We start from the raw sequence: 22,452 nt of genomic DNA, 5'->3' as shown, positions 1-22,452 counted from the left end.
CAAAACGGAGTTATAGATAATGAAAGCTGCCACTCCCTTGAAAAAAAGCTTAATTAGAGGCTGTAGTATTTCAATGAGATGAATCTGGCCCTAAGCAAAGACCTGTGACACTCCTTTGGTGTGTGTCCAAATGGAAGAACGCAGTCAAAGTGGGCCTTGGGGCTAATGAGGCAGGTGAATCAAAAACATGCCTGACAAGCTATGAAGACCCCCAAGGTGAGCAAGATTCTTGCAGGTAAGCATTCAATCATTAAGAAAATGCCGTGAAGAAAATAAATGTCAAACATAAATCTGATGAGTAATTGTATTTAACGGAAAAAAAAACTTTCCCTCACAAATTGTCAACAATGAGCAATAAGAAATTAGACTATAAAGTTTTTATTCTTGAGAAAAACATTCCGCCTAAAACGATGATCGTCAAGAGAGCTGTGGAAAATTCATAATAGAATAATTTGAATTAATTGCTCCTAAATTAGGGTAATTAAAAATTTGAATTAAAAACATTGCGCAACAGGTGCTATGTTCAATGAAGCCTGTAAATGTCATGACTGACATTTATGTGGACAGGCTGCTGACTTTTTGACAGACTGCACATCATGGAGGTCTTAAAAAGACAAAGTTGTAAATTGTCAAGTATAGTTTACCAAATTATTGCCTTAGAAGACTGCTTTACGGCAACAAAATAATTACGTAAGACTTTATTATAACAACCTGTGGGGGGGAAAAAAAATAAGCAACAACAGACGTGGAAAGAAAACAACTTGTGTATAAAAGGAAACTGATAAGCAACGTAGATGGATGATAAGAGACAAAGACCGTACACGAAGAAACACGTCAGCCTCGGCGAAATGAGGGCCTTCGACAAAACATAGCGGACTGAAGGTGGCAAAACGTGTCTGCGACGGAGACTGAAACCTGAACGAGACCCAAGTGCGTGTCATCCACTTGCACCTGTGTGTAATCTGGCCTTCGTCATGGTGCTTCTCTGTAGGCTTCACTTCCTCTAAATTGTCCAGATGAATATGTAATCTATCTTCTTTCATCCCGAGCCTTTCTTCCACCCTGGCCATCTACTTAGCTTAGCCCGCTCTGCTGCTGATTAGAGGACCACGAAGACTCCAGACGCGACGTAGCTCTTTAAAAGCTACACAAGGTCGACCTGTTGGAGCCAACACATAGCCAAAAAATCTCCAGAAAGATTTTTTTTTTTTTGTCACAGGCCACATCATAGTGTCTTTCGATGACCAAAACGGTTAAAATATTTTTAAAAAATGAATGGAAATAAAAATGGCTAGCAATAACTGTGAACTAAATTTTTAATTTCGATGTATAATTTGTCTTCACGGGCCACATAAAATGACGGTCGTATCTGGGCCCCCGAGCCTCGTGTTGGACACCTACGGTTTAAATACTGCATTTCATCTTTGACAATAAATACCGATTAGAAACCAGGAAGTATTACTTCACCCTGTTTTACTGTGAGGTTCCAATCCAGCCACAGGAATCTCAATCCTCCGCTCTAACACATACAGAACATTCAAGCACAAGGTATGAGAACTATGACACCCTCAGCTGATTTCAAAGAGGATTGCTCGATTTCAACACACACTTGAGGAGAACTATTCCAATCATGTCTCAGGGGAGATGAATTAATGGCGATATGGATCACAACTGAGAGAAGGTTATGTTTTTGTGATTTTCTCGGGGGTGGGGGGGGGGGGCTCACTGGTTGTCCCCTGTCCAGTTTCGAAAAGCACTCAGCTTGGAAAACGATCTGCTTTCCAGATACTTTTCATCCACAGCTGCAAACAGGTGGTGGCAACAGGGAATAAACAATAGGGTTAGGGTTAGGGTCCACTTATTCAAATAATCCAGGCGGATTGTCAAACTCGCAAAATGCATTCAAGCCGAATGCGATCTGGACAAATGGTGGATCCTTCAAACCATCAGTATTGTCCTACGCATGTTCTCGATCGTGCAGCTGCACGTCTGGACATCAAGTGATCCTCTTCAGATGGAAAAACCGAGAACAGCTGGCTTGATATTGTCTCCCCCGGCCAGGCGTTGATTTGTTTAACCATCCATAATCGGAAATGTTTACCGAAGGGTCTGCCCAGCTGCTTGTGATGTCTTTAGGAGACTAACAAGCGCTTCATTCCGTTTGGATGGTATGCTTGCAGAAGGGTGTCCTGACAACATGTGGCCTTGAGAAACTCTGTGTGAAAGAGCAGATGCTGGGTGTGTAGTAGCACATGGCGTGTACGTTTCCCACCACTTTCTTCGTTAGCAGCGGGGTGGAAAGCTTGATGCTTTGTAACTTGATGCGTGCTGGTAATGCCGTTTTATGCTTTGGAGTGTGTGTGAGGCAGAAGGCTTGAACTCGTAGCATCCGTCCGAGGGTCGGACGGTCCGGCAGAGGGCGAGCGACAGCTGGCCCTTCATTGACAGGCTTTAATTGTGAGCGGTTAAGATTTCACTCCGAGGGGCAGGGGGTGTTGATATTATTCCAACTGGAGAGACCAGAGCTCCTGATTGTATGCTATAGTCTAAAGCCTGGAGATTACTTAAGGTGTTGTATTGCCATGCAGGCGGAGGGGGGGGGGACTAGTCAGACTAGAGTTACCCGGGGAGACCAATGATGTTATCGCAATGGCTAATCGAAGATCCTAATTATTGGAGTGTAAACAACAACAAAAATAGGATTTCTTCATTTGCATTCTATTATTTGTTTCCAGGTCTTAAAATACAAAAACAAATACTTCCGCCCTTCGTTCGCAACAGGTCGTGTCATGTCGAGCACCGATTTTGACACCACATTGATCCCTCGAGTTATATTTAGCTAAAAGTGCATCATGTACTAGGTATTGTGTGTCCTCCCGACGCAAATCTCCCAGCAACCTGCTCGGTTCTGTAACCACCATAACCAGTTGGTTCCCTTGTCACATGAGTTGCCTTTGCGGGTCACTAAAATGATGTAGCGGGCCAGATCTGGTCCCCGGGCCTTATGTTTGACACCGGTAAGGGAGAAGAGCTCAACACAAATCATTAATCGTGCACACCTACTCAATCGTCACGACTGTCCATGATGCTAAGTATAATCTGTACCCATATTAAAAATGAACTAGCTAACAAGCGCTAATATCGTTAGCAAGAAATTAATAGTTTAAATTTCATCTATCCTTTGCAGAGTCACAGATTTTCAGGGTGAAAATTCTTTGGAATCGGCAATAACATATTTCAAAGGTAAAATCAGAACAGATTTACAAATAGTATCATTTGCATATGTACACAGTATAAAAAATTAGCATGCTGCTTTAAAAATCAATGTAATTTTATATCCGGAAGCATCATCAATTGTTTTTATTCTAAAAAAAAAAAAACGGATGTAGGTATCAGGATTCCACTATCATAAATTTCATTTCATTGAGCAAACTGAATGCAGTCTAAAAAAGAAAAGAGATCACATTTCCTTCATATTTGCCGCTCCACTAGCTGCACCCTTCAAGCTTTTCACAGAATAAAAAAATAAATAAAAGTGACTCTGATCAAAGAAACCGTTGATACCGGCTGACTGACGAAACCTGCAGCTATCAATGTTGACTCAGCATGACAACATCAGATAAGAGATCTAACAATATCCGAAAAGATGACAGTAAAGTGTGCAATTACTGAACCGGTATATAAAGAACACGGAGTTAAAACCGGTTTCCGACTTGATTAGACTTGACGCCAACATAGGCAGGAAAGTGACAGAAAAGAAAAAAAAAAATCTAAATACTGCTCAAAATGAAATATCTTTCATCGCGTTTAAAATTTCACACATTTTGAAATGCCATTTTCAGGTACCGTATTTTTCAGACTATACAAAAAAAAAATAGTAGCTTCAAAGTCAATTGGATGGAACACACCTGTAGCTCTTGTGGCCAATGATCTACAAGAAAGAAATCTCCTTGAAAAATAATTGACAAGCCAAGGTTTTGAATGTTGGCCTGAAGATGTGTTGCACACCCACCGCAGATAGCGCCGCCCAACTCGTGTTGCCGTCTCCGTCTTTGCGGTCTCTCATTCCAACAACCATGCAATATTATATAGACGCCTGGCATTCAGCCCGCCCTATTTATTTCCCACTGAATTTACGATCCCTTGTTTATTCTCAAGCCAACTCTTCTAATCTTCCCTTTTGATTTGCCAGTACATTCCTTTCTATTAAAACAGCGCAGAGCGTGACTGAGTCAATGATTGCCGGGGCCCTGTGCTTGAACTTTGAACTGCTAAGGCAAAAAGTACCCTCTCCTGTACATTGTGGTTAAGGTATGATATAAAGGGACTTGAACTGGGGGGGTTAACTTGTTTATCATTCACACCAGTAGGGTGATCCGATCCAATGACCTGTCAAGCTTTCAACAAAAATAGGGTGTGTACGTTTTTTGACATTTTCTTCACTGGGCACTTTTCATGGATATCAAAAAGGCAAATAGGGCAAAAAAAAAAAACTATTTATGCAAGCTATCCCCTGAGAGGCATCGATGTTGTGAGATCACTCCCACCTATAAAGATCAAATATGAGACATTTATTATACAGAGGGGACTTATCTCGCCCTCCCTATCTGATGGGCTATGTAATAGAGAGGCTCTGGACAGATCCACTTTCACTACCCTGAAAAGCAGGGAGAGGTGACCCAAAAGGAAATCATTATTCGAGAAAACAAAGGTGCCGTGGGCCCGCGGGAGAGAAAAGAAAAAGGCTAAAAAAAATAGCCTAACTATTATAGTAAAATTAAGGAGAGCAAAATCGGACTTTCGCATCACACACTTCAAAGTGTTTATATATCACCTCGGGAAATCAGACTCCATGAATGCGTCAACACAAAAGTAGTCACACTTAAAAAGAGATGTTTACATGGCAACAATGATAGCATGAGAACAGACAGAAGCTAATATGGGTGCACACCTGATCAAATAATTGCCATGGGACACACAGACGAGGACATAAACTGGACCAGTTGATCTGGATTAAAGGTCTGATGGTGAGGAAAAAATTATTTTAATCCAAACTCTGATCAGATTGAAGAAATTTGCTCAATCGAAACATCTATGCGAGCTAAATATATCTCTTTGTAAACATGACGTTCGAAATGAGTTTCTCAACACCGATTCATTATCGTATCGCTAGATCATAATGATCATCGGCAACACATCAAATTATGATCGTTGTAATCCCTCATGAAAAAAAAGAAACAATTAACAGTTGTTGACCAGTTTCATAAAATAGTCATAATGTGCAGCATTTTAAATATTTGCACTGAAAGCAATTCTGAGGAAAATGAAGGCAGACATGAAAGTGATTATTAAAAAAAAAAAAAAAAAACAAGTTACCTGCCAAGTGCAGTTTAACCAATGTGCATGTTCAAGCAAGAGCATTAGGAGAATGAGAGCTGGGAGAAAACTACAAGGAGTGCTTCGGTGCCTGGGTTTGGTCTTTTAGGGTTGAAAACCGTGGCCTTTAGGAAAGCCTCCAAAGCTCGGGTCTCCTTTGATAATAGAATTGGGTTGTAGCCAAGATACACAGCCTTTTGGTAATAGTTAACAATGTGGGTAAACACTGGAACTCAGCAGCATGGAGGTAGGTCAGAGAACTGCAGTAGAAGGATTGCTAACTAACGCCCCCCCCTTTTTGCGTCAAGCCCAACCTTCTGTCCCACGTTCGCTTGATCTGGCAGAGTATTGAAGCGCTTGGCTCAGCTTCTGACTCTTGGGTTTGGAAGAGAGTTTCATAAACAGGCTGCTGACTGATATAGGACGGCGCTGAAACTAGCACACAGGAAAGTTGTCGGAATTTTATAAACAGTCCCGCTTTGGCTCGTCCGAATGTTCGATCGAGCAATATCAAGTGAAGAACGACAATTCCATGCGCTCAACTTTGGAGCTGCCTCTTCTGCACAAAGTCCATGGATGACACACTCGGATGTGGATGAACACAGAAACCTGACCTTAACCCGATAGAACACCTTTGGGATGAATTAAGAGTGGTGAGTGAGAGCCATATAAATGTGTGACGTCACAAATGTGCTTCTGGAAAAAAGGTCAGAAATTCCCATAAAAAAACACTTTCCAGAAGAGCTGCCATAGCTGCAAAGCTGCAAATCCTCGAGTCAAGGAACTGAATGCTATGTTCCGGCGGCCATTTTTAATATTTTATTTAAGTTGTGCGGAATTTGCGTACTACTCCCCTCATTCATAAAGCTTCTCGGAAAGCTTCGGAAAATCTGATCAGGGCTTAATGTCACGATCGAAAGCTGTATGTCACCGACTCTTTGCGGCTAACCATGCCCCGTCCCATTTGGCAGGAGACGAAACTTTTCATGTTGTTTCTTCTACCGCAATGTTAGCCTGCCATGGTGATTCTCGGAGGTCAAATCTAGAAAAGGAAGTTCTGTACTTTAACATATACTATAAGTGCTTATCCCTTCATTTCCAGACAACCCAAGGACTTTGGTGATAGACATGTCATTAACTAAGCTTGCGGCAAGTGCTGCGCTAATCTCGGAGCGTGCAGACCAAACACCAAACCGCTAGCAACTCTGCTATAGTCCTCAGACGTCTTTAGCTTCCAGCAATACTGCTGTGTAATGTAACCCGAAATGAGGAACTGGAGTGACACCATGCTTCAGTCCTCCATAGCAATAGGAGGATTTAAATAGTGGAGGTAAAGGGAGTCATAACTATTATCAAAAAACGATCCAATATGACAGTCCTAAAAAAAGACATGACACACACACACACATACACACATTCTCGCAAATGTACTATAGTAGCCCCCAGCAGTGAAGGTTATCGGGCGAGCGGCCCTGGCAAGATACCAGAACTTGCTCTTTCAAATACAGACTGCCTTTTGAGCCGTGCTGTGTTTTTATTTTAAACGAGACAATGTAAATACACAGGTTATGTCATCAAAATATACAGGAATTGATACTGTATCGTTTCCCTTTCAACTGCCAAGGTGTGGTCAAGGTTACAATTTGAGCAAGCGAAGCTCATTTTATCTGTGTATATTGAGATTTTGTAGCTCAACAACTTTGTTTTATATCCTGTAACATTGTTGGCAATTCACTGGCTAGACCACAGGTGTCAAACTCAAGGCCCGGGGGCCAGATTCGGCCCGCTATATCATTTTATGTGGCCCGTGAAGACAAATTGTGCATCAAATGAATTGCAAATTGTCTTCACTTTTAATATCTTTTAAATATTTGACCAGTTTTTACTCGTCTGATTTGAAAATGAGTTATTTGTCAGTTTGTTTTGTAGCTTTTACTGTATATAATATGAGGTGCTCATACATTTATTTGCCCTTCGAAAGAAGCTATGACTACAATGCAAATTTATATCTGTGTTAAATATCAAAGCAATCTTCGAACGATTCAACACCGTCGATATACTTGCGAACAGATAGATTTACATTTCTGCTTCTCGAGCTATTAACAGTTGACAGTAACGCACACGTTTGTCATCAAACACCCGAGATATTCTTCCTCACCGTCTTCTCGCTGACAGACTGAACAAGTTGTTGAACGTAAGGAGCTCTCCCGCCTCACACAAAGCACCCAAAAGTGCGGTCTGTCAACATTCCGCTTGGGTGCCAAGGTATTTACTTTGGACAAGAGAGAGAGGGGCACAGCAAGGGACTGCTTCTAATTACAAGCAGCCAGTCAGGAGGTCACGGCCAATTGGAACAAGTCTTGTAGATACGCAGTTCTTTTCCTGATGCCTTTCAGACACTTAAGTTTGGGTTGTTTTTGGAGCAAGGTCATAGCATTGCTCCGCCGAGGTAGCTATTCCAAAAGAAGACCAACAAATAGCAGGAGGCGGGCGGCACTGTTATGACAGGCTAGATGTGTTTGTGGTCAACAGTTTAGAGTAGCGTTCAAAATGGCCTCAGCTAGATAGAACCTTGAAATATATTGTCGGAAGGATCAGGCCGCGAAGCAGTCTTGGACAAATACACACTGCCAATCAGATAGCAATGGGTACACAGTTCCAAAAATGTGTTTTGTTCATTCTTGGAATTTCTTTTTTTTTTGTCGGATGATACATTGTATGAAGTGAAATGATGTTTTATTTCTGCGGTTTATAGTCCAGCTTACCTTAGCTATGAATTTTTCATAATTTTCTAAAATGATATATTTTATTTAAAACAACTTTTCGACAGGTGCAATACAATTAAATAATTTCACACTTCCGCCATCTTCTTCCAACATCAACATAAATTAGCCTCATAAGCTAAGACCTTCTTGTTTACATCCCTCCCAGGAGACCAGAAGGAGAAACTTGTAAACACCAAGATCCTCATGTTAATTTCTAAGGACATAAGCACATGGTCATTATGTTTTAAAAGCTTCATCGAATCAAACGCTCCCCGCAAGACGCGGTTGGCATTCAGCGGTCTGCCATCTCTATGATTTGGCCCCACAGGGGATTTCCAGAGCATGATGCATGTGTGTAATCCATCTTTCCGTTCAACCATTCATGATCGCTGTCCTCCGCTACGGTAATAATGGTGCGCTCACGAAGTCTCTGGTCCTTCCGATTACTCTGAACTCTCAAAAGACTTTCCCTTGAGTCTCTTCTTCATTATTTGCTTTTTTCCCGATACCGAGTGACAGAACGACAACACATCATTAGCATATCTATTATGCCCAGTCAATCTTTGCTGCTTAAAACCGAGATACTGAACAAAACCAAAAAAAATGTGCTCAGTTTGATTTTAAATTCTTTTCATATCTCTTATAAAGACTCATATAAAAAGTCTACACCCCCCCCCTGTTCGTTTGCGGTGTAATGTTTTACCGCTAACATTCTTTTTTGGACTGATAGCCATCGTCGGAATTTTTCACACTAAAAACTACTCGAATCGAGTTTGTAGTCCATCCATTCATTTTCTATAGTGCTTGTCCTCATCGGGGTCACGGATGATCCCAAGGAACAACCTGGACTGGTGGCGAGTCAATTACAGGGCACATGTAGACAGACAAACAACTTAGCATCTTTTTCTGGATCTTTCAATGGCTCGACAACCGTAAATGTTATTTTCGGAAATTACTTCAAGTGTGGTTTGTCCATCCGTGTCGTTGGAGATATATATTATGTATGAAGACTACTGGAGATGTTTGAAACCTAACCGGTACTTTCCACTTTTTTTTTTTATCTCATAAAAAAAATAACACAGTGACATTCTAATTAAAAGTGAAACAAAATGACTATTACAGAGAATATGTCACATGCATACAACACTGCAGAGCGTTGTGCAGATGTTTCCACATAATTTAAGACCATCTTTAATGCGCAATAAATAATAGCGTTCTGCGTGCACCACAACACAACCACAACTGTGACTGCATTGCTGATTTAAGCACTGACAAACTGAAACCAAAACCAAAAGAGCTTCCTTATTAACCAAACCATCCATCATGTTTTGGTCATATTGCAAGATGAATATTATAATAGAAAATACGGTCTAATTTTAATTTCATTGATGCTAATTTTATATTATGTTAGATTTAATCCAGCATATTTTTATAGTAAGGGATTTTTTTTTAATAGTCTCTTCACCTTCCTATTTCTCGATTGTTTCTCCGCAATGTTTAGGGAAAGGAAATTGTATTTTGTTTATTGTCTGGAGGTGACCATGTGACTTCTGAACGCACGAATCATTTCTTGTTATCTACTCAGACCTGAAGTTGCAATATGGCCTTTGTAGTCGGGCACCGGTGGAAGATCTGAGTCACTTTGATCCCACTTAATAGAGTTTGGTAAATGATCTCAGTATAGGAGACGTGCTTCCTATGCGCAAAGACTCACTGATGCTTGTACACAAATCCATAAAAAAGTCTCACAGGTGGAAAGTTATTTCTCTTGGATGGCTGAGCCAAGCGTTCAAGCAGAAAAAGAAGAGACTTTACTTCCACTCAAACTGCTTTGAGCTGACTCCAGATTTTTTGGCTCTCTATGTGCAGAAGCTCTCCGCCATGCTGGCCACTAATTTACTTGTCATAAACACCGAGTACAAATAGCTTTAAGCATGTCACAGAAGAACCAAATAACTGGAAATTATACCGCCGGGACATGTTTTGCAAAAAAATCAACAAAAGTCAAAGCAAAAAAAAAAAAAGTGGAGGAGCAACGGGGAATCTGAAAGAGGGAGGGAGTTTGTCAGAGTGTATTTATCTGTGGAATGGTGATGACTCTTTTCCTCCAGCCTCTCAGCAAAATAAGAGCTTCCTGCCTTTTGAGTGCATGTAGCCATTTTTGTCCTTGAAAGTGAAGCACCCGCAGTGAATTACAACCAAGAGCTGTCAAGAAACAGGAGAAGGCTGCTTGGAGGGAAGGAGGTGAGGAGGAGGAGGAGGTTGGGAGAAAGCATGGCACAAGTGGAGCAAAGAACAACGGAAGAGCCACTTCACCTTTGCCATCACTTTTCAAGCACTGGATGGCATCATTTACTTCACTCCAAAGTCAATTGACCGATTTAATTTGCTCAACCATTTACACAAAGTCAAGCATTAATGGCGATGTTATACTTCGAGTTTTTTATTTATTTTTTTGGGTCAATTTCCCAAAACTTCTTTGATTCCAAACCATACTGGATTATCTTGTATAATAAAGATAAACCCACCTGTACTAAAAAAAGAACATGGCTGTCAAAGTATGAAAAACAAGAAAGAATGTATTGTGACTGGAGAATTCCAGACATGTTCTAATGATTTAAAAAGGAGGTCTGCAGGATTGAGAGATTTGCCATGCCCCCCCCCACTTCCCTGACTCTTCCAGTGCCATAAGAAACATCTTAACAGCCATCTTTAATGGAAAAGGGCGGACAGGAGAGCACTAGGCCTGCTTCCTGTGCTGCAGATGGAGTCCCTACATCCCTGGACTGCCATTAGTCCACGCCAGTCTTTATCGAGCACACGCACGTCGTGCTGCGTTCAAGGCAATGCCAAGTCAAGGGCGACAGAAATGCAATAACAGGTTGAACCAATAGCCATATGGAAATAAAAGTCTATGTGTGAGTGAACTTCATTTGGCCTTCGAAAGGAATGTGAAAAATCACATTATGCCACATGATGACTTTAAAAGGTTGACTATTGTCCCTGAGTGGCCTTTTATTCGACAATTTAAATTGCACTGATGTCATTGACTAAACACTGAATGATTTATTTTAATTAACAAAAAATGATCGTCAAAACATTTTCACAATGACTGTTGTATCTCACAAATCTGTCAATGTTTATCAAGCAAAAAAGTGGCATGCTAACAGGTTATGCTAACTTGCTAAGCTAACTTTCACAAAGTACATTTGTGTGCACAAGCGACGTGGCAGCAAATAAACACCGTTCTCACAATGGGAGGGCAAAAGGAGTGGCTGAGCACCGAGGAAGAAACAACTGAAGAAGTCAACGTTAAACGAATGTTGTGTTACCAGAAACCAGAAAAAGTGCTTCGGTGTGCTTCTCACCGAATTCTGGCACCTCATCAAAGCGGAGAGCGGCAAGCTTTGAACGGCAAATTAACAGGTCAATTAAAAAAAGTGTCTACAGAAAAAACAATCGTACAATGAACACACGAAGCATTCACACACACCCCAAAACCACAAATGAATCAGTTGCATAAGCCAGGATCAAGTTGCTTTGAGGGTCAAAAGTACATTACTTGCTATATAAAATATTTCCAAAATTATTTGGTGTTTAAGTCACATGCATTTTTATTCTCACCATTGTTCAAAAAAAAAAAAAAAAAAGTTTTTTGATCTTTGTCTGTATGATCTGAGGCTTACGCCCCAAATTCAAAACACACATTTTATGCTCTGTTGACATTCTCAACGTTAATGGACTGCAGAAGAACAAGCGAGTTGACAATCATTTGCAAATGTGTGGCTTTAAAAATGTCATTTGAGGCTTTATTTGAAACTTTGTAAGCTAACAAAAATTTGTTTTTGCAAATTGGCCTAAAAATGACGTTCAAAGGTAAACTAATGACAATCTATTTGCACAAAAACTGCTACGTGGGCGATGAGTCAGGAATTTCACCACATGACCCGCCAATTAAAAAACTTAGTACTGCGACAATCCACATTTTACATGCGGGAAATACCCTGCAGAACCATGTCGACATTTTAATAAAGGCTTGTTTATCTGGAGTTCTAATCTAATTATAAAAAAGTGGTTTGAGGTTATGCTACATTAAAAGGCAAACGAACCAATTATCAATCAATTAGACTTGTTAACTTAGCAAACACTTTGAACTGCCGTCTTTTTGGCCTTCCCCAAACAAGCGTGACGTAAACAAATCTGTAACGACTTCCATTGCACCTGCATGGATTTGAAGACCAAAAAAAAATTGCAAATGGGCAAACATCTGGCATGAACAAGCAAAACTATGCTAAGCAGCAGCATTGTGGGGAGCCCTGGACAGGCTTTTATCTCATCCAGGGAGATAGGAAGTATGGACAGGAAATCTAGGGGGAGGGAGGGGAGTCCAGAGCCCATATGGGAAGTGCAGTGTAAACACTCTTGGTTTTTAATCATCCCAGCTCACGTTCACAACTGGACACACTTTGATGTTCTCCCTCAGAGCCCCCTCCGCCCTCGTTCCCAAAGGTCTGCGCAGATGTTCCGAGAGGCAAACATGCAGAAGCCGCGATCTAATACCTTGCGGGACTTAAAGAAAGTTGAGTGGCACAAGTAGAAATTGCCCTGCGTGCTTTAATGACAACCCCAAAAGGCCCTGAGGTCAACCCTCAAATATACAAAAAGATTTACAAAAAAAAACAGTTAATCGCTTTCACAATGTTTAGCCTCCCCTTAATTGGCGCAAATCCCATTGGAAGATGAAACTCCGAGGCGATCTCCCAACAAAAGTGGAGATATCGTTGACTTCAAAGTCATCCCAGAAGCCTTTGCACTTCTTCTCCGGCCACCGTATAAGCTCCATGTCTGGAAAGGGGATAGAGTCGAAAATGCCTCTGTACTTTCTCCTAATAGAGTTGCCAGACTACGGCCAAGTGCTCCAATGAACGTGTCCATTCAGGGGACAAGGCACACGTCCAACGTGGCCACTGTTTAATAGACCACAGGGAGACGTGTACCAGAGCAAGGTCTTTTGACTGCAATAAACAGAGAGGAAGTGGGAACGCAGTCAATCAATTTTCAACTATATTCAATGTAGGCTGCCATAGAAAGCTCAAAAAGGAAATACAGTGATTTGACTTTACTTTGTTCCATGACCAATGGATCGTATAAATCAATATTCTCCATTGAATTGAAAAGTCGTTAATCTGTGGGAAAACAAATCTGTTTTTACGCGATGGCTCATAACGCAAAAAAAGGTACAACTTTGTTCACATTTATGAATAAAAAAAAAATGTTTTCCCAAGCTGAACTGTTATTATAGTGACATCATCAAACGTAAGACCAATCGTGGTTGCTAGCTGTTCAGTACAATACGGCTAAAGTAACAATAACTCGGAATTGGTTACAGCAAGGAATGCGTTATTAATTTTACTTATCCTTAAAAATCAAATAAATCGAGAAAGTTTATACTGTTACTTTGACCGCCCGTGATTTGCAATAAATATTTGCAGTATTTTGAGGAATATTTGACAAAACTAATAAATTTTCATTCATATTGCAAGATAAAATGGTTTGAAATACAGGAAGTGGTCGTGAAAGTCAGAATGGAGTGCAAACCCCAGTAAGCCATGAAAGTCCTAATAGTGAGTCAGTGTTAATTACATTTATTCACGTAGAGTCATTGAGTTAATTGCAACCTATTTATTCACTTAATTAAAAAGTCTACTGCCTTCAGAATCTTTGTTTCGATCCATCTCAAAGGGCGGCCATTTTGGTCACTTGCTGTCAACTGAAAATGACATCACAGTTGCCAAGTCACAACCAATCACGGCTCAGCTTCAGAAAACTGATGAGCCGTGATTGGTCAAAGGAGTCGCATCACAATGGCGCTAACATAATAGTCAATAAAATCATAAATACAGTATGAGAAACGCTCAAATGTAAAACCAGGTCATTCTAAAGGTCGTACGTTGGTCACTGCAAACCAAGGACCTCCACGATATTATAATTCAGATGTCAATAAGCACTTTTAGCCCTCTTGGATTTCGTTTTTGTGCCTGACTAAAAATAAGCAAACAGTAGAGCTTCAGGAGGGATTCAGCACAAGTTTGAGTGTTTGTCAGAGGACCCCCCCCCTCTTCCTCACATCCACTGCCAGGCAAGAACATAAAGCCTGAGCGTAAAGCGCCTCACATGGGCCCTTGAGGACCTGTTGGAACAAGCCTGAGCTGCAACAAAGAGCATCCTGCAGCGTCTGACAAAACCAGGCCTTCCTCACCTCGGACACAACCGCGGACCGGCCCAATTGTGAGCAAGCTCTTCTTTGTGTTCCTTTCCATCTTCCAGTAAGTTGCCGAGACCTGATGACAGCAGCTTTGACACAGCGATCATCTTAACCTCCTTTTTCTTCCAGCACATTCCTTGTTCACGGATTTTCAACCTCAGTGTAAAAAGTTTTACGGCGGACTAATAAGGAATGTCGGAATTCCCTCAGTACGTTTGATGTGATCAAAACCTGTTTTCTCACAAAGGCATAATCAGTTCTAAGTGGCGTGCCGAATGGAGAGCTATCGGCGTGAAGAAGCGAAGGGAATGGTCAAAGACTCAAACACCTGCGAGCGAAGAAAGACAAGATCCTACGGTGCATATCTACAGTCCCGTTTCTTAGGAGACGGTAAATAAATTGACGGAGCTTTATGGCCAGGCAACCTTAATCCAATCCTAAATGCAAAAAAATGCATGATGAAAAGAAACACAGATTTCTATACTTCCTTAAAGGGTACCAGAAAAAAAAAAAAACACTGCAGCTCAAATTACAGTGTGTTAAGATGTCTCGTTTAACTGTCATCGACCACACCTTGCTAATAAAGTTGTTTGATGAAAAGTTGGTGTTAAACATTTAGGCACAAGACATGACAGACATGTTTTTTGCCTGATGCGTAAAATTAGGTCAACATCACTGGAAAGAACACGCGTGTCATCACCATTCTTAAGGAATTTTTCAAAGTTCTGTCATCACAGAGAGTGGGGAAGGGTGAGCAAATATTTTGTGGGCAGATGCAAGGTCACTGCAGGATAGAGGATTGCAAAAAAGTATGTAGGTCTTTGAAATTTTTGAGGGGAACAACAACACCTTGGAGGTATCAGTCAACTGAGACAAAGGATTAATGTATCAGTATCAGAAGACACAAATTATTAGACTGAATTTTCTTTTTTTTATACTCAAATTAGTTATTTTATTGAGAAACGCAAGTACATAAAAATGTACTGAGTTATTTATTTTTTTTAGCTTTTAATCATAATTATATTTTAGGATAAAAAAGGCCATTTTGGTTCAACAGCAGCTACATAATGGTGTGATAGCTATGGTACACAAAAAAAAACAACTGGCTATAAGGGAAAATTAAACAACTAAAAAATGGTTGCCTTGTTTACTACTGCACCTTGATCATTTATTTTCATCTCATGCTCTGATTGATGAGCTAACAGCAAATCAGTGGATTCAACTGTTAACGCTATTTTGCATACTGGCTCATTCATTTAAATCGCAAACAAATATTAGTAGCAACCTGCACACAGAAATCAACATCCCCAAGTATTATAATAATAATTATTTTTCAGCCACTGCACAATTGAATTCCAACTTATTGTCCATAAAATATCATCTCTAACTTATGCCTCTAATACGCAGGTTTCTTTTACTTGGCTCTATAAGCGGGGCATTTTTTTTAAAACAGAACACGATTGCAAACCTCAAGAATGTTTGACACAAATGTCACTCTTGCGGTGTCAATCAAAGTTAGAAACAATGTGTACCAACACAGTACACGCTTAAATAGGCTGTCTTGCTTTATCTAGCCATGTGCAAGGTTAGGTAACACTTGACCCATTATTTATTTATTGACCAGGGTCAAAATCTCTCAATCAAAGATGTATTATTTCATCGACTCATCTGATGGGTTAAAAAAAACATTTGACCTATTATGTGTTATTTATATCTGCAACTGATTCAGCAAATGGAATGCTTTACTTATACTCTTGGCAAGGTTTGGAAACGGTTTACCTATTGTGGGTTATTTATATCGGCAACTGATTCAGCAAATGGAATGTTTTATTTATCCTCTTCAAAAGGTAAATCACTGATTTTGTGCACACTTTGTATGTAATTCTCATTGTCCGCCTTTCGATACTCTCAGAAATAGTTACATTGTCAAAGTTTCCCAGCAAAATTTGGCTGAAAATTGCTGCTAGCCATTTTGTTATCATTGAAACACACAGTTATATATATATTTTTTTTGTCAGCCATTCACTCAATCAGTTAACTCTTTGTCAATCCTGATTTGTTGTTTGATTTAAGTGCTCGCCGAGCTAAATATGATCACATCATCAATTGTTTTAAAATGCATTATTCAAATCACCAAGACCTCCGTTTTTTTAACAACATATCACGTGACCGGGCAAGTAGCCACAAGGTGGCGCAAACTTTTCGGACTAAACTAACCTATTTTTGGAGAACAGGCCCCATGGCTACCTTGGTGGCTTACCTGCCTGTCAACATCATATTGGTGACTCAATTGTGATTTAACTTGTGTTGCCCTGCACGCAATAGACTAATAATGGGTTCAAATAAATCAAAATCATCCTATTTCACTTCAAAACGTGTTGATTACTTTTGTGTATAATATATGGCGTGACGTCATAATGGCTGGGAAAGAGTGGATGTGCTTTTTGGGTGATGTCATCCTTACCTGCATGAGTTTCCCCTCCGCGTAACCGGCGCTGCCTCCCACAAACTTCCCTTTCAGAGTGATGGGACTCCCCGCCGGTTCGTGCTTGACCAGCGTCACCTTGATGAGCGCTTGGAGGGTCGGCAGCTCGGATTCCGGGCCCGGCTGGCCCAGCACCACCTGCAGGGCCGCCATGAGCAGCCACGGCCAGAGCCCGGCCAGGCGCCACGGGGGGACGGTCATGGCCTCGACTGAGGCAGCGGAGCCCGGCCGCACATGGTGGACTTCAAAGCAGGCAGCAGGAAATCACGGAGGAAGCGTGTTTTTTTTTTAAGTCCCAAAAAATCTTGTACTTCTTCAAACAACGGAATCAAAGCTCATGCGTGAGCGTCCCGATCCTTCCATTTAGAGTTAATATTCAAGCGTGCATCCAGGCGCATATTCCGATTCCCCAAAAAGTTTAAAAAAAGTTTAAATTCATGCTCCGGGTTGCAAGTGTAATAAATGTCCGCACGTGTCCACGCGTGCAGATTAAAAAAAGCCCAGCTCCAGTCCATGCATGAGTCGAATTTCATTTAACTCCACTTCTCATTAATAATAATAATGAGGGTGTAACAAAAAAAAAATCCAATCGCTGCACCTTTATCAACACCGCACTAGGAGTTGACAAGCAGCGTCGCCAGATAGAGAGTCCCGAGGGCGCCACATTTTTCAACACGCACACATCCACGCACGCACACGGAAGAGAAGTTCAACTTCAAAGGCGAACGTTCCAGCCAGGTTGCCTCTGCAGGGGCGGTCGGATCACAGCCCAACCAAATGGTTAAGTAACATGTTTACAACTTGAACGGTGCGAACATTGTTGTTCCCTAAAGGATTTAATTACGATGCGTAAACATCGTTTGTTGGCTCCTTTCCTTCCTTCCTTCAGATCAAAGTTATTCCCACTTCCAGATTTCAATGACTTCTACGAAACTGGATATGTTCCTCGGAGATCCGTCATAAACCGGGTGCAACTGCAAGAAACGCCACAGTGTGCGGAACACGAGTGCTCCAAACTCCATGTGATCCTCATGTGAAGTCGGTCAACTTGAGCGACGGCGTGCACAGTTCACCCACACCGTCCCACTAATCTTCTCTCCCGTGTCCGTGACTCCGTGTGACGCTGCTTGCACACTAAGGGGGTTCTCATTTACTTACACCCGCTACCTGCTCATTCGGTATGCTGCCTTCAGGGCCACTTCGTTATCGGCGAAGATTTGTCGGGACATAAAAAAAGCGGAAATATGAACCGATTGTTGGATTGAAATTAAACACGAAATTAAATGTACTTGTATTATATGCTATACGTTCTGATGTGTCACTGATGAAAGTTAAGCTGCTGAAAATGTTCACTTTTTTCCCGTATTTACATGAAGGCAACGGCACGATCCCTTGCGAAGGCGTATGGGACTCCACGCATCAAAATGGTATTAATAAAGTCAAGCACATAGCTCCCTCTCGTGGTCAAACTTTAAAAGCACAGCTCCTTCTATTGTGGCCACTTGGGGGCAGTCTAATAAAAATGCATAGTTGCATACACGACGCAATATTCAGTTCAATAACAAAAAATCGTGGGATCCAGTGACATCAGTGTATTCCTTGGATGATGTTATATTTTTGTTGTTATTCAGCTTGTCATTACAAATAATGCAATTGCGTGTATATTTCTAATAAGGCACGTCAAGTGGATGCCTAAATATGGGTCCTTTCCGAACTTTAACGCACAATGATGACGTAATAAGCCCGCGACTAAACCTCGGTAAACATTAGCCAGTTTGAGCTAGGTTGAGAGTACAATGGCTCTGGAAACCGTTCCTAAAGACCTTCGACATCTACGAGCGTGTTTGCTTTGCTCCTTAGTGAAGGTAAATTGAATTACGACAAATGAAACCCTACATTGAGAAACAAACTCGTTTACAGTAATTTCGTTCCACCACCGCAATGTAATCAATTTTGCTTTTCTTAGACTATTGACCAGTTTGAATATGATGGCTGTGACAACTGTGAGTCGTTCCTTCAGATGAAGGGGAACAGAGAGATGGTGTATGATTGCACCAGTTCTTCATTTGATGGGTAAATGTTATATGTGAAATATCTTTAAAGACAATAGGTTTTTACCATTTTATGTTTATTCACACAGCGTGATTGCTCAGATGAGTCCTGAGGACAGCTGGGTTGCAAAATGGCAGAGAATAGGTAAGAGACAATACAGTGAGTATTAAAAAGTTGATGAAACTAATTTTATCACATCTTCCATGTCATTCTTCACAGGCACGTTCAAGCCAGGTGTTTATGCTGTTTCGGTGACTGGTAGATTACCCCCAGGTACAGCCCAATATCAATACTTTTGTTCTCCTGTGCTAACACTATCACAAGGTCACCTTCCGTGTATATTGGTCATTCTCAATTCTTTTGTTTTTCCAGGTGTTGTGAGGGAGCTGAAAAGCAGGGGAGTGATCTACAAATCCAGAGAGACAGCTGTGAAGTCCTAACTTTTTTTTTTTTTTAACGGCTGTTTCCAAGAAGCCCAAATACTATTTGTACAAAACTTTTTTTTTTTTTACCAGAGAAATAAATCTGTTTAAAATGTAGTCACGTCTATTGTCTTGCTAGCTGTACGCGCAATTAGCAATGACTACACATCACCTTGCACTTCGGATAAATTCAGTTTTATACTGGAATACCTTTTTGAACAAACTACACCTAGATTTTTTTTTTTAATATGACCAACCCCACTCAAAAAAAAAGTTCTCACTCCTCTCTATAATGTAGTTCTTTATGATCAATACAACATCTCACAAACTGATACCTCCAGGTGAGCCAACGTATGAAAAGGAAAAAAAAAACAAGTTTCAAGTTAATTTGAGTTTCTGGAAGGCGTTTGCATCTAGTGCCCTCTTGTGGAGACAACAGGTAATCCATCCATCATGGAGGGTGGCCCAGAACACGCCAATCAGAGCAAAATGTCCCACGTTGTGCAGAAATGACGCGAATCTGCTCGTAGTCATCCCGACTAATTGCAAGAATGTGATTGGTTGCGCTATCGGCGTAGCACCATGTGACCATGGGAGTCATTCGGTCATATGTTTCTGAAGAATGTGACTATTTCTAATTTTCAAAAATCTCATTTATCAAGTGTTAACATTTTTTGAAGACATTTTCATAGAAATCAAAGCTTCTTCACCTAATCATTCAAGACATCAAATTTGAACAAAACAAGCAAAGTTATTTTTGACTGGTGAATGTCTGCAAAACATGCCGACTTTCAATCTAGAGCAGATATCATGCCGCAGGGCTCCCCGCAGAACAAGGAAATAGCGGGCAGCCCAGAGCTAGGTAACCATGAGGCACACGTGAAAACCACGAGGCCACTCTACGGCCCTACAACGTCAAGTCTCCAATATTCACAATTTGTTGCTTTTATTTGGAGAAAAACCTCACCAGTTTTAGGTGAGTTCTTCCCTTTGGTTCCCAAAAATAAAAACCACAAACAGGTAAACCATCTGCAGGTTTTCTATTGGGAAGACCTTTTGTGACCAGACAACAGGTTGCCATGGACACATCAGCGGAATCATTTTAAATGGCCAAACACTGAAGAGAGAAAAATAACTTAGACAAACATGAGAGCTAGCTCACCGGTGACATCTGGCCTACCTGCTCAAGAGTTCAAAGGGCAAAGCACCCTCACTGACTGATCTCCCGCAGGCTCCGCAGGGAGGCGGCGCAGCTGGAGATCAGGTTGCACAGCTGGATGCTGGACTCCAAGGAGGCGCAGGTTTGCAGCTGGTCGCTGGCCCAGCGCATTTTGCTTAGCACCGCCTCCTCAGCATCCTGCAGCACAGGACGTCGAGGGAGCGGACGCAAGGCCGCACTGGGCGCCGGTGGGCGGGCGGTGGCAACGGCCCCCGAAACAGCTGCGGCTGCGCCAGGGACGATGACGGCGGGGGGTGCTGGTGTTGGCGGGACCACGGGCGCGGGGGGGACTGCCCTGCCGCCGGCTGCCGCTCCCTCGCAGTGCTCCGGTCTGGGCTGGGGGACGGCAACAACGCCGCAGTCACCGTTGACGTGTACCGGATCAGACGGCGCCGGAGACCGGGCCGCCAGACGCCGTTCTCGCACCTGAGACAACGCCGCCTGTGCATTGAGGGCTGACAGGACACCAATCATGTCAGTCTTTTGTAGCAGCTACCAAAGTCTTCCAAAAATCCATCTGTGATGACTTAAGAGTATTCTATTGACCATTTCTGCCCTGGTGTGAACTACACAGTCACATTTTATGAAAATTATTTCATAATGACTCACTTGGTGTGTATGCGTGTCTTACCAGGATTGTCCTTGTCAACGTCAGAGTCCAGCTCCTGGCATGAGACACAATAGTTCTTGTGTGTGCGGTCCTGCAGCAAGATGGTCTGCAAACAAACAACATTCACAATGACACAAAACGACCCCACCAGGTCTTAGTGACTTAATGTTAGAGTCAGACTTACACCGCAAACTTCGCAGCACTCGCCCAGCATCTTGTAGCCTTTGAGGAGATAGTCACCCATGACTTTGCTGATCTGGTCCTGTCTCTCCCTCCGGGCCTGGATCACCTTCATCTCGGCCTCGGTGGGAGGCTCCCACTCCAAGTCTTCCTCCTCTGGCATTATGGAAGAAGACCACCGAGAATACCATGGGCAATGACGACATGGTGTACGGTCAAAGACATTGCTAAAATGATTAGCTAATGATACAATTGAAACTACATTTTATATTTATAACTTAATTCAGACAAACATGTTTGGTTTTCGTCAATTAATATCATAATTGCAATTAGTGTTAACGTGTTTTTTGAGGCATTTGTTCCATAAAAGGAGGCTAAAACTTCAATTTAAGGTTTTCAGTTTATGCTTTTATTCATCCTGAGATTTAACGTTCAGCATGGAGATTGATTTATGATTAACTAACATCACGACTTGCTGTTGTCTGTGTTGAGCGGGCTTTCCAATGACTGCAGTCAGTGTTGCGGAAAAGATGACGACAAATTTAGGAAAGTTTCAAACGACCACGCGACAGCTCGGACTGTCTGAACAAAGACGGTGGCGCGCGCAAAGTGGCCAACAAGTCAATTTTAAATCATTGAAGAGCCTTTGAGCCAGCTAGCGAACGCTACTTAGCTCAAGTGTGACAAAGTAGCCTAGCTAGGAAAGCAAGCTAGCAAAACCACGCTCACGTTAGCCGAGGCAACCAAACGTCAAGTTCGCAAAAGTCAAACGACAGTAGAGAAGATTTTCCAAAGAGTTCGCAACTTCCGTCACTTGTGTCGACAGTTGCAAAATGGCAAACAAATAAGCAGGGAAGTAATAACAACATACCTTCATGAAGCGACATATTGCTGCGCGGCGCCGCACGCACGTACAGCGTCACGACGTCACGGGACTTATTCTCTGTTGTCGGCGGAAGGCGAACAACGCACTCCTGAGAGCGCTACTGCCTTTTAACGGCGCCTGGGTGGAACTGCAGGAAAGGGACCGCACATTTTTTGTTTTGTTTTTATTGCAAAATCAATTTAAAAATCAACT

At 41.7% G+C, this 22,452-nt stretch overlaps 3 protein-coding genes and 1 long non-coding RNA gene across 6 annotated transcripts in view; 2 read left to right on the top strand and 2 right to left on the bottom strand.

Moving 5' to 3' along the window:
* The window catches only part of rnf43 (ring finger protein 43), a 45,442-nt gene extending 27,347 nt beyond the window's left edge, over positions 1-18,095 (bottom strand). The window contains exon 1 of one of the 2 annotated variants that reach the window (XM_088398203.1): positions 16,871-18,095. In XM_088398203.1, coding sequence (XP_088254329.1) covers positions 16,871-17,092 — 222 coding nt within the window. In that variant the 5' untranslated portion in view covers positions 17,093-18,095. Of the gene's footprint in view, positions 1-4,012; positions 4,167-16,870 lie in introns of those variants that run through there. The other variant, XM_088398205.1, reaches the window with a different exon arrangement.
* On the top strand, positions 6,039-17,155 carry LOC148386428 (uncharacterized). Its single transcript, XR_015863005.1, has 2 exons — positions 6,039-16,253; positions 16,928-17,155. It is a non-coding gene; the product is annotated as an uncharacterized LOC148386428 (long non-coding RNA).
* A 497-nt stretch (positions 18,096-18,592) lies between the features above and the next one.
* supt4h1 (SPT4 homolog, DSIF elongation factor subunit) lies at positions 18,593-19,740 on the top strand. Its single transcript, XM_088398231.1, has 5 exons — positions 18,593-18,756; positions 18,858-18,964; positions 19,032-19,087; positions 19,163-19,216; positions 19,316-19,740. The coding sequence occupies exons 1-5, from the start codon at positions 18,688-18,690 to the stop codon at positions 19,381-19,383; spliced, it is 354 nt and encodes a 117-aa protein (XP_088254357.1). The 5' UTR covers positions 18,593-18,687; the 3' UTR covers positions 19,384-19,740.
* Positions 19,654-22,387, bottom strand: znrd2 (zinc ribbon domain containing 2). Of its 2 annotated transcripts, XM_088398224.1 has the most exons (5): positions 22,246-22,387; positions 21,379-21,530; positions 21,216-21,300; positions 20,546-21,039; positions 19,654-20,482 (listed from the first exon to the last, which is right to left on the bottom strand). In XM_088398224.1, the coding sequence occupies exons 1-4, from the start codon at positions 22,259-22,261 to the stop codon at positions 20,576-20,578; spliced, it is 717 nt and encodes a 238-aa protein (XP_088254350.1). In that variant the 5' UTR covers positions 22,262-22,387; the 3' UTR covers positions 19,654-20,482; positions 20,546-20,575. The 2 variants fall into 2 exon arrangements, with proteins under 2 accessions (XP_088254350.1, XP_088254349.1); XM_088398223.1 differs by having other exon boundaries at positions 19,654-21,039.
* Between the last annotated feature and the right edge of the window lie 65 nt (positions 22,388-22,452).

This window comes from Syngnathus floridae, chromosome 15 (assembly GCF_059516105.1).
Source record: "Syngnathus floridae isolate MCC-2025c chromosome 15, RoL_Sflo_1.0, whole genome shotgun sequence".
Taxonomy (NCBI): domain Eukaryota; kingdom Metazoa; phylum Chordata; class Actinopteri; order Syngnathiformes; family Syngnathidae; genus Syngnathus; species Syngnathus floridae.
This window is presented reverse-complemented; position numbering and strand designations above follow the sequence as displayed.

Coding starts and splice junctions, on each gene's coding strand:
- supt4h1 (XM_088398231.1), top strand. CDS start 18,688: ATGGCTCTGGAAACCGTTCCTAAAGACCTTCGACATCTACGAGCGTGT. Junction 18,965..19,031: donor ACCAGTTCTTCATTTGATGG/GTAAATGTTATA, acceptor TTATTCACACAG/CGTGATTGCTCAGATGAGTC. Junction 19,217..19,315: donor GACTGGTAGATTACCCCCAG/GTACAGCCCAAT, acceptor TTGTTTTTCCAG/GTGTTGTGAGGGAGCTGAAA.
- znrd2 (XM_088398223.1), bottom strand. Junction 21,301..21,378: donor AGTGCTGCGAAGTTTGCGGT/GTAAGTCTGACT, acceptor GTTTGTTTGCAG/ACCATCTTGCTGCAGGACCG. Junction 21,040..21,215: donor CGTTGACAAGGACAATCCTG/GTAAGACACGCA, acceptor GTGTCCTGTCAG/CCCTCAATGCACAGGCGGCG.